Source organism: Micromesistius poutassou (assembly GCF_964030765.1).
Source record: "Micromesistius poutassou genome assembly, chromosome: 22".
NCBI lineage: Eukaryota > Metazoa > Chordata > Actinopteri > Gadiformes > Gadidae > Micromesistius > Micromesistius poutassou.
Genome location: NC_140292.1, coordinates 556635 through 569391, shown reverse-complemented (window position 1 = coordinate 569391; position 12757 = coordinate 556635). Strand labels below are relative to the sequence as shown.

The 12757-nt window shown below is 47.1% G+C and overlaps 1 protein-coding gene across 7 annotated transcripts in view; it reads left to right on the top strand.

Annotated features, from left to right (window-relative positions):
- The window catches only part of LOC311367844 (serine/threonine-protein kinase WNK1-like), a 79358-nt gene extending 66867 nt beyond the window's left edge, over window positions 1–12491 (top strand). For 4 of the 7 annotated variants that reach the window (XM_084486681.1, XM_084486683.1, XM_084486680.1 and 1 more), the window contains 5 exons: window positions 138–335; window positions 1147–1218; window positions 5339–5505; window positions 6215–6268; window positions 6796–12491. In XM_084486681.1, the coding sequence (XP_084342807.1) occupies window positions 138–335; window positions 1147–1218; window positions 5339–5505; window positions 6215–6268; window positions 6796–7203 (899 nt within the window). In that variant the 3' untranslated portion in view covers window positions 7204–12491. Of the gene's footprint in view, window positions 336–1146; window positions 1219–5338; window positions 5506–6214; window positions 6269–6795 lie in introns of those variants that run through there. The other 3 variants (XM_084486682.1, XM_084486684.1, XM_084486685.1) reach the window with 3 other exon arrangements.
- The last annotated feature ends 266 nt before the right edge of the window (window positions 12492–12757 follow it).

Genomic DNA, 12757 nt, shown 5'->3' with positions numbered 1-12757 from the left:
TGCATGTGTGTGTGTGCGTGCGTGTGTGTGTGTGCTCCTCGTGGTGCTCCTCCTCCTCCTCTTCCTCCTCCTCCTCCTCCTCCTCCTCCTCCTCCTCTGTCCTGTTGTCTCTTGCCTGTGCCTTGTGCTATCTGCAGGCAGCACTTTATCCGCCCAGAGCGTCCCCACCGTGTTCCCCGGCCGGCTGGCTGTGCTGACCCCCGCGGGGCTCGCCCACTCGGGCAGCGGCTCCCTGGTCCAGCCCATGAAGCCCTCGCCCTCCAGTGACAACCTGTACTCGGCCTACACCAGTGACGGGGCCATCTCCGTGCCCAGCCTGTGTGCTCCCACCCCAGGTAGGACCAGGCCGCGAGTCCCAGGCTCCACCTGAAGGCCGGAGGACGGCTCTCCCCCTGCTGGTCGTTTAAACTTCTGGAACAATGAGGACTGATAGTGGCTCAAAGGCTGTTTGACTCAACTTTAGTAATGTTTAAGCATCGAATGTCTGATGTAATCCATAAGAAAATCCCCCCCAAAAAAATGAAAACATGCATGCTGTAGAATATTTTCACATCCTTACAACTACCACGTCTTTCGAATCTCACCCTCAGTATCTCCCTCTGTCTGTTTCTCTGTCTCTCTGTGTCTCTCTTTCGATGTTAAAGTACAGTGGTGACTAACAGACTGTAAGATTGTCCTTGTGTATTTCTGTACTCTCCTCTCCTCTCCCTTTTCCCTCCTTCTCAATAAACTGTCTTCCTGTCTTTCCTGTCTACTTCTCACACCATCCTTCTCTCTCTGTCTAACACTTTCTTCACCTTTCACTCTCCCGCCTGTCCATCATTTGACCATCTCTCCATCTCCCCTCTCTCTCTCCCCTCTCTCTCTCCCCTCTCTCCATCTATTGGCCACGGCTGTCTCTCCACCACTGTCTCTCTCCACCTGTATTCGCCACGGCTGTCTCTCCATCTCTCTCTCTCTCTCTCTCTCTCTCTCTCTCTCTCTCTCTCTCTCTCTCTCTCTCTCTCTCTCTCTCTCTTGCCCTCCATCTCTATTGGCCACCCCTCTCTCTCTCTCTCTCTCTCTCTCTCTCTCTCTCTCTCTCTCTCCCTCTCTCTCTCCATCTCTATTGGCCACGGCTGTCTCTCCACCCCTCTCTCTCTCCAGGCTGTGTAAAGTTCAGCTGGGGGTCGGAGCGTCTGGCCTTCAAGCCTGGTGGCAGACGGACGCGCTTTCTGAGTACGCCCTGCTTGGCTCTTTGTGTGTAACGCTTTATTTCTTTGGCCTTCTCCTTTAAAAGTGTCTTCCTGACTTGTGTTGTGACTTTCTCTCTGTGTTTCTGTCCCTCCATCTGTCGGGTCATCAGTGTCTTCTTGTCTTTCCACGGTTGTCTTCTCTTTCGGATTCATGCTTTCTGATACCGGACGGCATTGTGCACATCCAGTGCACAGGGTCAAAATTAATATGGTTACAAGACGAAATTTATATGGTTACAAGACAGAGTTCATAGGGTTGCAAGACAGAATTCATCGGGTTTTGAGACTAAACGTATATGGTAACAAGACACAATTGATGTGATCGTAAAGACAATATTCATGTGGTTATAATACAAGATTCATAGGGTTACGAGACAAAATGAACAGGGTGAGCAAGTGGCAGAATAGAGAAACTAGAGGTCACCTATGTTGCTGACCTGAGCGATTGATAAGATGGGTTTGGCCCAGTCCATAGTTCATGTCAACATGATAAATGGTATACTTTGGTTAGGCCAATGCTGGATGTTTCCTGGACGGATGCAGTTTGTAATCAGGAAGTGACTATTGCTTTAGTAAGAGAAAGCTCGATGCTGCATCATTCCCATGACAGAATCGCTCCAAGCGCTATTATAAGATGAATTCCCTCAGGAAAGTTACAGCAGTAACAGCAGCAATGTCCTAAATTACCCTGTTACGGTGTTGTGTTCATACATATAAGTTAGCTTACAGTCTAACAGAGAGGTGTGCTTATCGGCTGATTCGAACAGTCCCAGAGCTTCCAACAGTTCATTTTCAATCCATTCTCTGTTTCATTGGTTTCAATACCAGTTTAACTACTACTCAACTTGACCTTCTGTCCAGCCCTGGTCTGTCTTTACTGCATCAAGACGAATTATAAGGAAAACAAGTGTAGGCCTGATGACTTGATAGTTTGGGTTTGTATTGTTTTTATTTAGAGTTACATATTTTTATTCAAGCTTTATTATTATTCAATTTACGACTTTTTTATATTGTGTTTTTATATGGTTTTATATATTCAAAGTTGTAATTTGAATATTTTATTTCAATGAGTACTTCAAAAAACATGAATTTAAAAAAATACTTGACGGTAGCATGTGTGTGTGATGACAGTTTATTTCATGTATTCCCAACATGAAATGATGTCATTGTCTATAACAATTGGTTATTATACAGAGTGTTTTGTGGATGGAAATGCATGTCCTGTTTCCTGCACACTTCCTCACTCACACACGCACTCTCTCACCTCACGCACTCTCTTACCTCACGCACTCTCACACACGCACTCTCACCTCACACACTCTCTCACTCTCACACACTCTCTCACCTAATGCACTCTCTCACTCTCCCCTATCTCCCCAAGTGGGAAGACTTTTTTAAAAGGCTCAAATCCAGACCTGGACTGTGAAAAACAAAGATAACGATAATATTGATAATGATCGATAAGGTCTTGGGGTTAATGGGGAACTAATACAGAGTTAATATTGATAATGATAGATAAGGTCTTGGGGTTAATGGGGAACTAATACAGAGTTAATATTGATAATGATAGATAATGTATTGGGGTTAATGGGGAACTAATACAGAGTTAATATTGATAATGATAGATAAGGTCTTGGGGTTAATGGGGAACTAATACTGAGTTAATATTGATAATGATAGATAAGGTATTGGGGTTAATGGGGAACTAATACAGAGTTAATATTCTGGATCGGGTGCTGCCTAGAGGGCTCATTTCTGAATATATCCTTTATAATATCCTGTTTGTCTCTTTGTGAATACTTGATAAGGGGACCTTTTGTTAAATATCAAACCAGGGAACCTTGTCCCTTGATGTGTTTCAGTGTAAGCGTCTCTCCCTGCCATAGAGACGTTAAACACCTCCATATCTCCTCCTGGCTGTTAATATCAAACTGTTTCACGGATCTAATCTTTAGCATTGATAGACGCTTACCAGGGAACCCGACCCGGAACATGAGCCTCACCCTCCTAGGTGCCATCCCGGTTCTAAATGCTGGCTCGTCGCAGGATTTCACATTCGGTTCTAGAACCAAGCTTAGATCCGAGATGGCTACTAGGTGTATGAGGCCCATTAGATGTCTTCCATGAACAACTGCAAATGTGTTTCACTGATGGGTTTTTTATGCAGGGGGTGAGGGGGGGGGGAGGAGGGGGGGGCGGGGCTTAACTCTGATTCTCTCCCAACCCTCCAATCGTTGTCTTCCGGCTGTACAGGGAAGATGGTGAAAAAAGTCTGCCCCTGCAACCAGCTTTGCAGTAACTATCTCTGTTTTTGGCCTTCTTCCGTCTCTCCATCTCCACGTCCTTTGCTCACGCTGTCCCTGACCTCATCCTCTCTCACCCCCCCCCCCCCCCCCCCCCCCCCCATCTCCCCTAGTCTATTTTTGCATGGCGATCCTTTGCCAGATCACTGTGTGACTATAACACGTGGCGTATGTTCCCTTTGATTAGATATTAAGTTTGAGTTGAAAATATGACAAGGATACAAGAACAAATATTTCCATGCATTTGTATTTGAAGAACAAAGGAGGTTAAAGTACAGGATGAATTGAAACTGTATTGATTGTATACTCACAAATAAAATGGGACATATTCATGTGCACAAAAATCACATCATCCCACACAAACGCACGCACACACACACACACACACACACACGCACACACACACACACACACACACACACACTCTGGAGCACACGACTTTCTAGTCTAGATGGATTCTGCGGTCATGTCCTCCCCTCCCTTGTCTTGGTTGTTTTCTCTAGACTACATTACCCACAATCCACACTGCTGCAGGCATTCCTGACCAAGAATGACCTCATCTTTATTTTCCTCCATTTTATTCAGCATGAGATGACAGTTTTTTCAAGCATCACCTTTTATCTTTTTTCTGAACTTACCTTCTTTGTTGGAGACCAAAATAGCAGATAAATTATTCATATTCATAAAGGATTCATGTGGAAATGTCCTATTTAAATTATGTTTTTGAATCTGTTGTCAACATGGGGCATGCATCAGCTACATTTAGACTAATTATAATGATCAGCCTTTTGTTATTCATTAAAGTTCACAAAGAGGCTGTTTTCATCAATGATGTTGCCTTTACTATGGTTTTATGATAATGTCCCTAACTTAGCTTAATGCTTACAAATTAAACACATTTGGGGAAAAGGAGGAATTATTTGACCTAAAATACTTTATCCTTCAGCACCTTCATCCTTAGCACAATGTGATATATGTACACTCACATACTGTATGGCAGCAGGACATTGTGTGCGTAGCGATGATATGTTGGTCCTTGCCAGCAACACTATGGTGAAGTCTGCAGTGGCTGCACCACAAGGCATGACAGTTGAACAGGTTCTAATCAGGTTACCAGTAGACTAGGTTAGTATGGAGTCAGCTTTCCTCTCTAGCATTGCAGACCACTGATGAGCTGCTCATGTCGTCATCATCTTGTCCATGGTCGTGATAATGTTATCTACCTACCAGCTTCTGTTAAACACAAGCAATAGATGAACCATTAGCACCACCTAGTGGCCACAAGTGGGACACCATTGAAACGTCAGAATAACGATCAATTTACAATTGATTTCTTAATGGATCTCACTACAGCCCTAATACATTCAGGATGTGTCCATTTGACAATAATTATGGTTTATATTGAGTATTTATGTTTCAATTAGAGGAAATAGGGAGAACATTTCCCGGTTCATCGTAACATACCCCATGACATGTTAAACTTATCATTTGGATTTTTTTTGCAAAAAAAAATGACCCACCTTGACCTTAACCCCCTGCTTCTGACTCCTGACCACTGTGTGTGTGTGCGTGTGTGTGTGTGTGTGTGTGAGTGCGTGCGTGTGTGCGTGCGTGCGTGCGTGCGTGTACGTGGCATACATGTGTGCGTGTGCTTCGCCGCACCACCTGATGGTCAGGACAAAGAGTGCGCCCTCATTGCCTCCCATAGAACGCCTCCCTCCCTCCCTCCCTCCCTCCCTCCACCATGTCTAAATGCCATCTCCACAGAGCTCAGTCTCCCTCCCGTCTGTGTGTATCCAGGGACCAGCAGTACCACCGCCGTGGGCGGCCTGGGCCAGAGCCAGAGTGGTTCCCAGTCCCTGCCGGCCAGCATGTCGGCCGCCACCCACCAACGCAAAGGGACCTTCACAGACGACCTCCACAAGCTGGTGGACAACTGGGCCCGAGACGCCATGAACCTCTCACAGGTGTGTGATATTTAACAATCATTCACCGAAGCCGAAGTGAATAGCGGGTGAATGCTATTCCCCACTATTCACAGAGCCTGAGGTGAATAATTATTTTAGTATGTACTACACTTTTTGCCGGGATTTATTTGTTTTTATTAGCGGTTTATTTGTTTTTATTAGCTTGACGAGACGACCGTCAAACAATATCCCGAGTTTGCGATCTCAGTCATGGGATATTGCCCAATATCCCGAGATAGCGAACCGATCGAATTGCGCCATCTCAGGAGGTTCAAGTGTAGCATATACTAAGTTTCCCTATATGGGGTACAGACCACGCCTTCAACAGCGTAGCTCTTAAGGAGGAAGTTGTAAGCAGGGGGTCAGGAGGTCAAGGGGGGGGTGGCGGCCTCTGGGTGGACAGCTTGGGGTCCTGCGCCTCATGTATGGATCCCGTTTCCTGGAGCCGCAGGGTTCACATACAGCTGGTTAATGGTGGGTAGGTGGAGTGACAGGCAGGGCTCTTCTCCTGAAGAACTGTGCACATTGATATCTCAATGAACAACAGCTGTCAGCCTCACCCAGCCCAGAGTCCAGTCCAGTCTGACTCGGGGCCAGGTGAGGCTGCTGAGTCCACCATAACCACAGTGGAGAGTCTAGTGTCACCGTACCGTACCTTCATATCCACGGTCTCACCGTGTTTTGATGTCTGTTGTTGTCTTGTTCTCAGGGCAAGAGGAGCAACAAACAGCAGCAGGCCCCGCCCCCGACACACAGCTATGATGTAATAAACACACACACACACGCACTAACCCCAGACACACAGCTATGATGTAATAAACACACACACACACACACGCACTAACCCCAGACACACAGCTATGATGTGATAAACACACACACACGCACTAACCCCAGACACACAGCTATGATGTAATAAACACACACACACACGCACTAACCCCAGACACACAGCTATGATGTAATAAACACACACACCCCAGACACACAGCTATGATGTAATAAACACACACGCACACGCACTAACCCCAGACACACAGCTATGATGTAGTAAACACACACACACACGCACTAACCCCAGACACACAGCTATGATGTAATAAACACACACGCACACGCACTAACCCCAGACACACAGCTATGATGTAATAAACACACACACACACACACACTCGCACACACATTCCTGTCCAAACTGTACAATGTGCACGTCTTGACGTTGTTATTATGGACCTGATTATGTCCATTGACCGCCTGCTCCTCTCTGACCGCCTGCTCCTCCCCCTTCAGGTGAACCAGTCGGCCAACCTCAGCAGGAAGTACTCGGCTCCCGGCCAGTTGTGCGCCACCAGCATGGGAAGCTCCGCCCACACCCCCACCTCCCTGGCAAGCCGCAAGGGCTCCCTGGGCCACCCCGCTCCCCCGGCCTCGGCCACCCCTCCGCCCGCCTCCCACTTCCTCCCCTACCCGCCGTCCGCCGCCTACAGCGCCCAGTGGGCCGGCCCCGCCCACCAGGCCCCGCCGCAGCCGGGGCCTCTCCTGGTCAGCACGTCCCAGCCGCTGGGGCCCTACCCCCCCACGGCGGCCGGCGCTCAAGGCCATATTCCGGGGCACGGGCCTCCCCAGGGCTTCCACCCGACCGCCCCCCTGCAGAAGTCGGTCAGCACGCCCGGGGGGCCCAACCTGAGGACCACATGAGGCCGGGGGGGCCGCTTGATCACCGCGGGACTATAGAGGGGGAGGGGGGGGGGGGAGGGCGGGGGGGCCGGGGAGCTGGAGGGCAGGCGGCCAGCGGGGGGGGGGGGGGGCGGGAGGGGAGGTGGAAGTGAGCAGCAGAAGAAGGTGATGGTGGAGCTCTGAGCTGCTGAGATGTGGAACGAGAAAGAAGGGAGAAACGGGGAGAGGAAAGAGAGTGAAAGGGAGTGCTCCAGCTCACCGTGCGTCTGATCCACTCACTTACGCACAACGTGAATGTTTAAATGGACCCTGAAGGGTCTCTGCGGGACGCTGGAGGGGCAGAACTGTGTTTTGTCTCCCAGGGTGCAGCAGTGAGGACTTTAAGGCGACGGGGGGTGAACGCCGCGCGCCGACGGGGACAGTCTGAAGGCTCCGGGCCGGTTAGTGGTGTGATCCGGACGCCTTTGAGTTCGATTTGAAGAATGTGGTGACGACCCTCATCCTCGGCCACTTCTCTTCTCTCTGCTGCGAGGCCTTAGAGGAACGCATGCAGGAAGACCGTCCACTCCCACTGCCGCCGCTGCTTACCTGCGGCCGGCATGGGGTCGCGACCTGTCTGAGCCCACCCTCCTCCTCCCCCCCACCACCCCCCCCCCCCCCCCCCCTGGAGGTCGCACTCAACACGCACGCCAACCAACGGGAGACGCAACGTTGCAACGCCGGAACAAGAATCTCGTCCGATGAATAAATAATAAGACAGGATGGCCGCGGGGTGGGGTGCGCAGGGGCGGCGGCATGGAGCACAATGCGCTGGGGGACTAGAGCCCTCAACCTCGTACTAACCCTAACCCTAACCCTAACACCTGGGATCCGTCTCGGGCAATGAGTTCATCCGGTCTATTTATTCATTAACGCTTCAGTATCGGTGTCGATTCAACCGCATCCCAAGATATCAAAAGTACACACCGACACATTCTGCCGCCGCGGTTACTTTAACGTGCAGAATGAGTTGCCTTATTTATATGAATCGACCAGAAACGGTTGAAACACACGATTGGTTTTGATTGTACAAAGTCGTACGCTGACATGGCGAAGTGAACTGACACACCCCCCCCCCCCCCCTGCTGTCATCTCCTCACCCCTCCCTCTGCCTCACCCCTCCCTCTCCCTCACCCCTCCCTCTGCCACGGGGGGGTCCAGGCAGGAGCAGCAGCAGGAGAACCGGAGTGTTTATGGAGGCGTGTGGGAGGGGAACGGACAGAGCAGAGGGTTCCTCTGGTCGTCTTGAGTTCTCCTTCTGGTTCCTCGTGGGTTGCTCTGGAACCGGCCGTGTGCTGCTTTGCTGTGTGTGTGTGTGTGTGTGTGTGTGTGTGTGTGTGTGTGTGTGTGTGTGTGGGGTCATGATAGCCTAGCGACCAGGTCCTCTGTGTTGTCTCTTCTGCGCTACTCCTTCAGCCAAACCCCCCCCCCCCCTCCTTGTTGCCATGTGATGCAATAATAGCAGTCAACTTTTAGAGAAGTAGCCCAATCATGAGAGCTTGGGAACTCCGCGTGAATAAGTGGCCTTGTAATCAGTATATCTGAGTCCCTGTACTGTGCGAGTGTGTGTGTGTGACTGAATGTGCAAGTGTGTACGTGTATGTGTGTGTGTGTGTGTGTGTGTGTGTGTGTGTGTGTCTCTGCTATGTTCTAGAATGTCAGCCTTGATGATTCCATTTTGTTGAGTTCTTAAAGGTTTTGCTTCTTTATTTTTGTAGTTAATTTTGCCTGCTGCCCTCCTCCTCGTAGCACTCCGATGAAACACATACACACACTGGCTTAGTTCACGCACGCACGCACACACACACACACACACACACACATACCCGCCCTCTGCTTGAACACACACAAAAGAAACACATACGTTCACACACCAACATAGTCACACATTCAGGCACACGCACACGCACACGCATGCATACCCGCCCTTTGCCTGCCCACTCACACAGGAATACAAACAGGCACGCACACACACGCACACACCCACACATTCATACTCCCACTCTGCTTGCACACACACAGTCACGCGTTCAGGAACATAGGCACGAACACACGCACGCACACACACACGCGCGCGCATAATTGAAATGTACAGGCGCTAGTTTCCCTGATGCTCAGACTACAGCCTACACAGACACACACACCCAGCCAGAGGACTGGATCCAAGCAGCAGGCAGTTAACACATGTCATGATTCAGACTAATGCCTGGCTTTAGTGTTTGTCCGTATAAGGTTGGTTTCAATGGTTGAAACGGTTGCCATGTACATTATTATAACTATCGTTAATGGATATTCTATTTAAGGACAACAAAAAGGTGTTCCGTTGATGGATCTGTTTATACTCAGCGCATCGGTTTACGATGTGGAAACACTGTGATTATTATTGTTGTTGTTTATTATTAGCAAAATGTTGTTGGACAACGTTACGTTTTAGGTGAAATAATAAAAAAAGTTAAATACAGCGACTGGCTTTGAGTCCATTTACTCTTGTTTCAGTGCATCCCGTGTACGAACTGATTTAAGTTAACTGATTTAACACTCCTGAAACACATAGAACCAAACCAGGGACTGAGGACAGAAATGGATAAAGAAAGCCTCACTGTTGATGTGAACCTCAGTTCTTCACAACCTCTCGTATTGAAATGAAAGTTCATGGACTACAAAGCCCGACAGAAAAAAAAACTGCAGGATATTTCGATTTTAAAATAACAAATAAAAAGCTAGCTATTTTTTTCTCCTTCAAACAGTACTTATCTCTACCAGACACTTTAAACAGCCCTCCTCATGTCAGATCAATGTGAATGTATAAACCAACAGTGTCCATTTTATGTACTTTTATTTCATTTTCCTTGCCCTACATTTCTCCCTAAACCGTCAGTTCCTCAAGCATGGAACCGCCAGAGAAACTCACCAGTGCCTTGCATTCTTTCAATTGCTTTTTGGTTTATTTTTGTATTATAATGATTGCTTGTATTGGTGGATGTTGATTGTATGTTGTGGTATCAAGTAAGCACAATCTTGGTTGTGTGTGTGTGTGTGTGTGTTTGTTTATGTGTGTGTGCTGTAGACTTCAGCACTGCTCCTGAGTTTAGCACTGCTGCCGAAATCATCAATTGAAACAGAAATGCAATATTCCCCAAAACACAGACGTCAATGAAATAACACAAGCAAAGTTCAGGCAAGCCATTAAGGACTAATCAGACCCATGTAACCATGGAGACTGAAGTGGTTGCCATGGCTATGATCAATATTGTACGTTTTGACGTTCTATTTCAATCCCAGACCGTTCAACTTCAATAAAAGAAAATCCCTAAATGAATGAGAAAATGCTTTAACAGGAAACATGAACCTCTAATAGCTTTCCCAGACCTCAATAGAAACCCACTGGCATAAGACAACTCTGCAGCAGCACGAAGGAGCACCACAAACCTGAGAGCAGAAGGGTTTAAGAGTCTCCTGTAGCTTCACTGATGGCTTCAAAGCTAATTCTGACGGATCGGGTGTTCACGTGTGTGTGAGGGTCCCGGAGAAAGTGTCTCCTTACCACAGTTGGAGCCTTAAGCCAGAGAAAGTTTGAGAAGCACCAAACGTTAGTGCATCTTCCTTCCCATCGTCTTTAGTTTTCCTCCACCATGGTTCGGTCACAGATTCGCAGCAGACTAGACACATGCTGGCTTCAGCTGAAGCAGGCACAAATCCATCAACAGATGAGTTTATTGAGACAAGGTGTGCTCTCGGTCCTGTCGTCGCCCGGTCACACAGCACTGCTCCACACAACTCTGTCAACAACGGAGCAAAGAAAGGAGAAGGCAGTGGATTGGTGATGAAGAGGATGCATGTGATGACTGCGGTGGCAGATGTGATAAAGATGATGGTGGTGATGAAGATGATGGTGGTGCTGACTAGTGGAAGTGGTGATAAAGATGATGATTGTGATGATTGGTGGGTAGATTTGATGAAGGTGATGGTGATGACTGGTGGTCATTGGGATGAGGATGATGATGGTGATGACTTGTGGAAGTGGTGATGAAGATGATTGTGATGATTGGTGGTAGATTTGATGAAGGTGATGGTGATGACTGCTGGTCATTGGGATGAGGATGATGATGGTGATGACTTGTGGAAGTGGTGATGAAGATGATGATTGTGATGATTGGTGGTAGATTTGATGAAGGTGATGGTGATGACTGCTGGTCATTGGGATGAGGATGATGATGGTGATGACTTGTGGTATTGGTGATGAAGATGATGGAGGTGATGACTTGTATAAGTGGTGATAAAGATGATGGAGGTGATGACTTGTGGTATTGGTGATGAAGATGATGGTGGTGATGAGTTGTGGTATTGGTGATGAAGATGATGGTTGTGATGACTGGTGGTAATTGTGATTTTAAAACATTTTTAAATGTTACACTAAATAATACACAAACCTCTTCCCTGCTAGCTATTGTTATATATAATCGATATTATATATAAATATATGATTAAAAATAGCTTTCCTTTTCCCTCTTTTTGTGACAGGTTGTTGTTTAATAAGCAGCATTGTTACCCTCGGCACGTTTGATTGGAACTGTGAATGACACATAAACCTACTTTACAGATATTGACATACTTTACAGGAATTCGTTAGCCGTTTGTTGGTCCGTTTTTCGAGGACTCTTTTTGGGAAGGTCGGTTCATGACTGGTTTTATTCCCTTAACGCTCTTAATGTAGAAGTACCGTGTCAAGTGCCCTGATGTGAACATAACTTTTAGTGCACTTGTAGCGACCCACACGCACGGATAGGCTATATAGATATATATACTTACACAAATGCGTGCATCCCAAAAATACACACACGAACACACACACACACACACACACACACACACACACACACACACACACACACACACACACACACACACACACACACACACACACACACACCTACACACAAACATGTAACGGAATGCTTTTCTTTGATGTAGCTTTCTCTCCGTGCAATGATTTCGATTCTGAAGCATATGTTGGCAAAAAAAAGAAAAACGTGTATTAATTTACCAATGTTTTCTTTCATACTAATCATGAGAACATTTAATTTTGTACTTGGGCCTGTTCTCTCGTGTTGTGTTTGACGTTGTACGACAACAACACGGTTTGAGTTGAATGGACGGCCTATATGTAGTGGTGTGTGGTGGTCAGGGTTTCGGAGGTCACGTGTTAGGGTCTTCGGCAGCCTTTTAAAAAACGGTATGTTTTGCACTGAGTGTTCAAGCTTCATAACGAAATAAGATGTTGCGCTTTGCGCTCCAAATTTGTTACTTCATTTGTAAAAACTTAATAAACAAAACTGGGTAAACTGAAAAATCTGTTTGTATACGATTTTTGTATCAGTATATAATAATTATCATTAGTATTTTGTTGCATTTGCACCTCATAATTTATTAACCTTATTATGTTATTGATATAAAAATGTCAACGTTTCTCGAAAATGTCTACAAGTGCGCCTTGACATTTAGGAAAAGTGCTTCATCAAAATAACCCAGCGTTGAC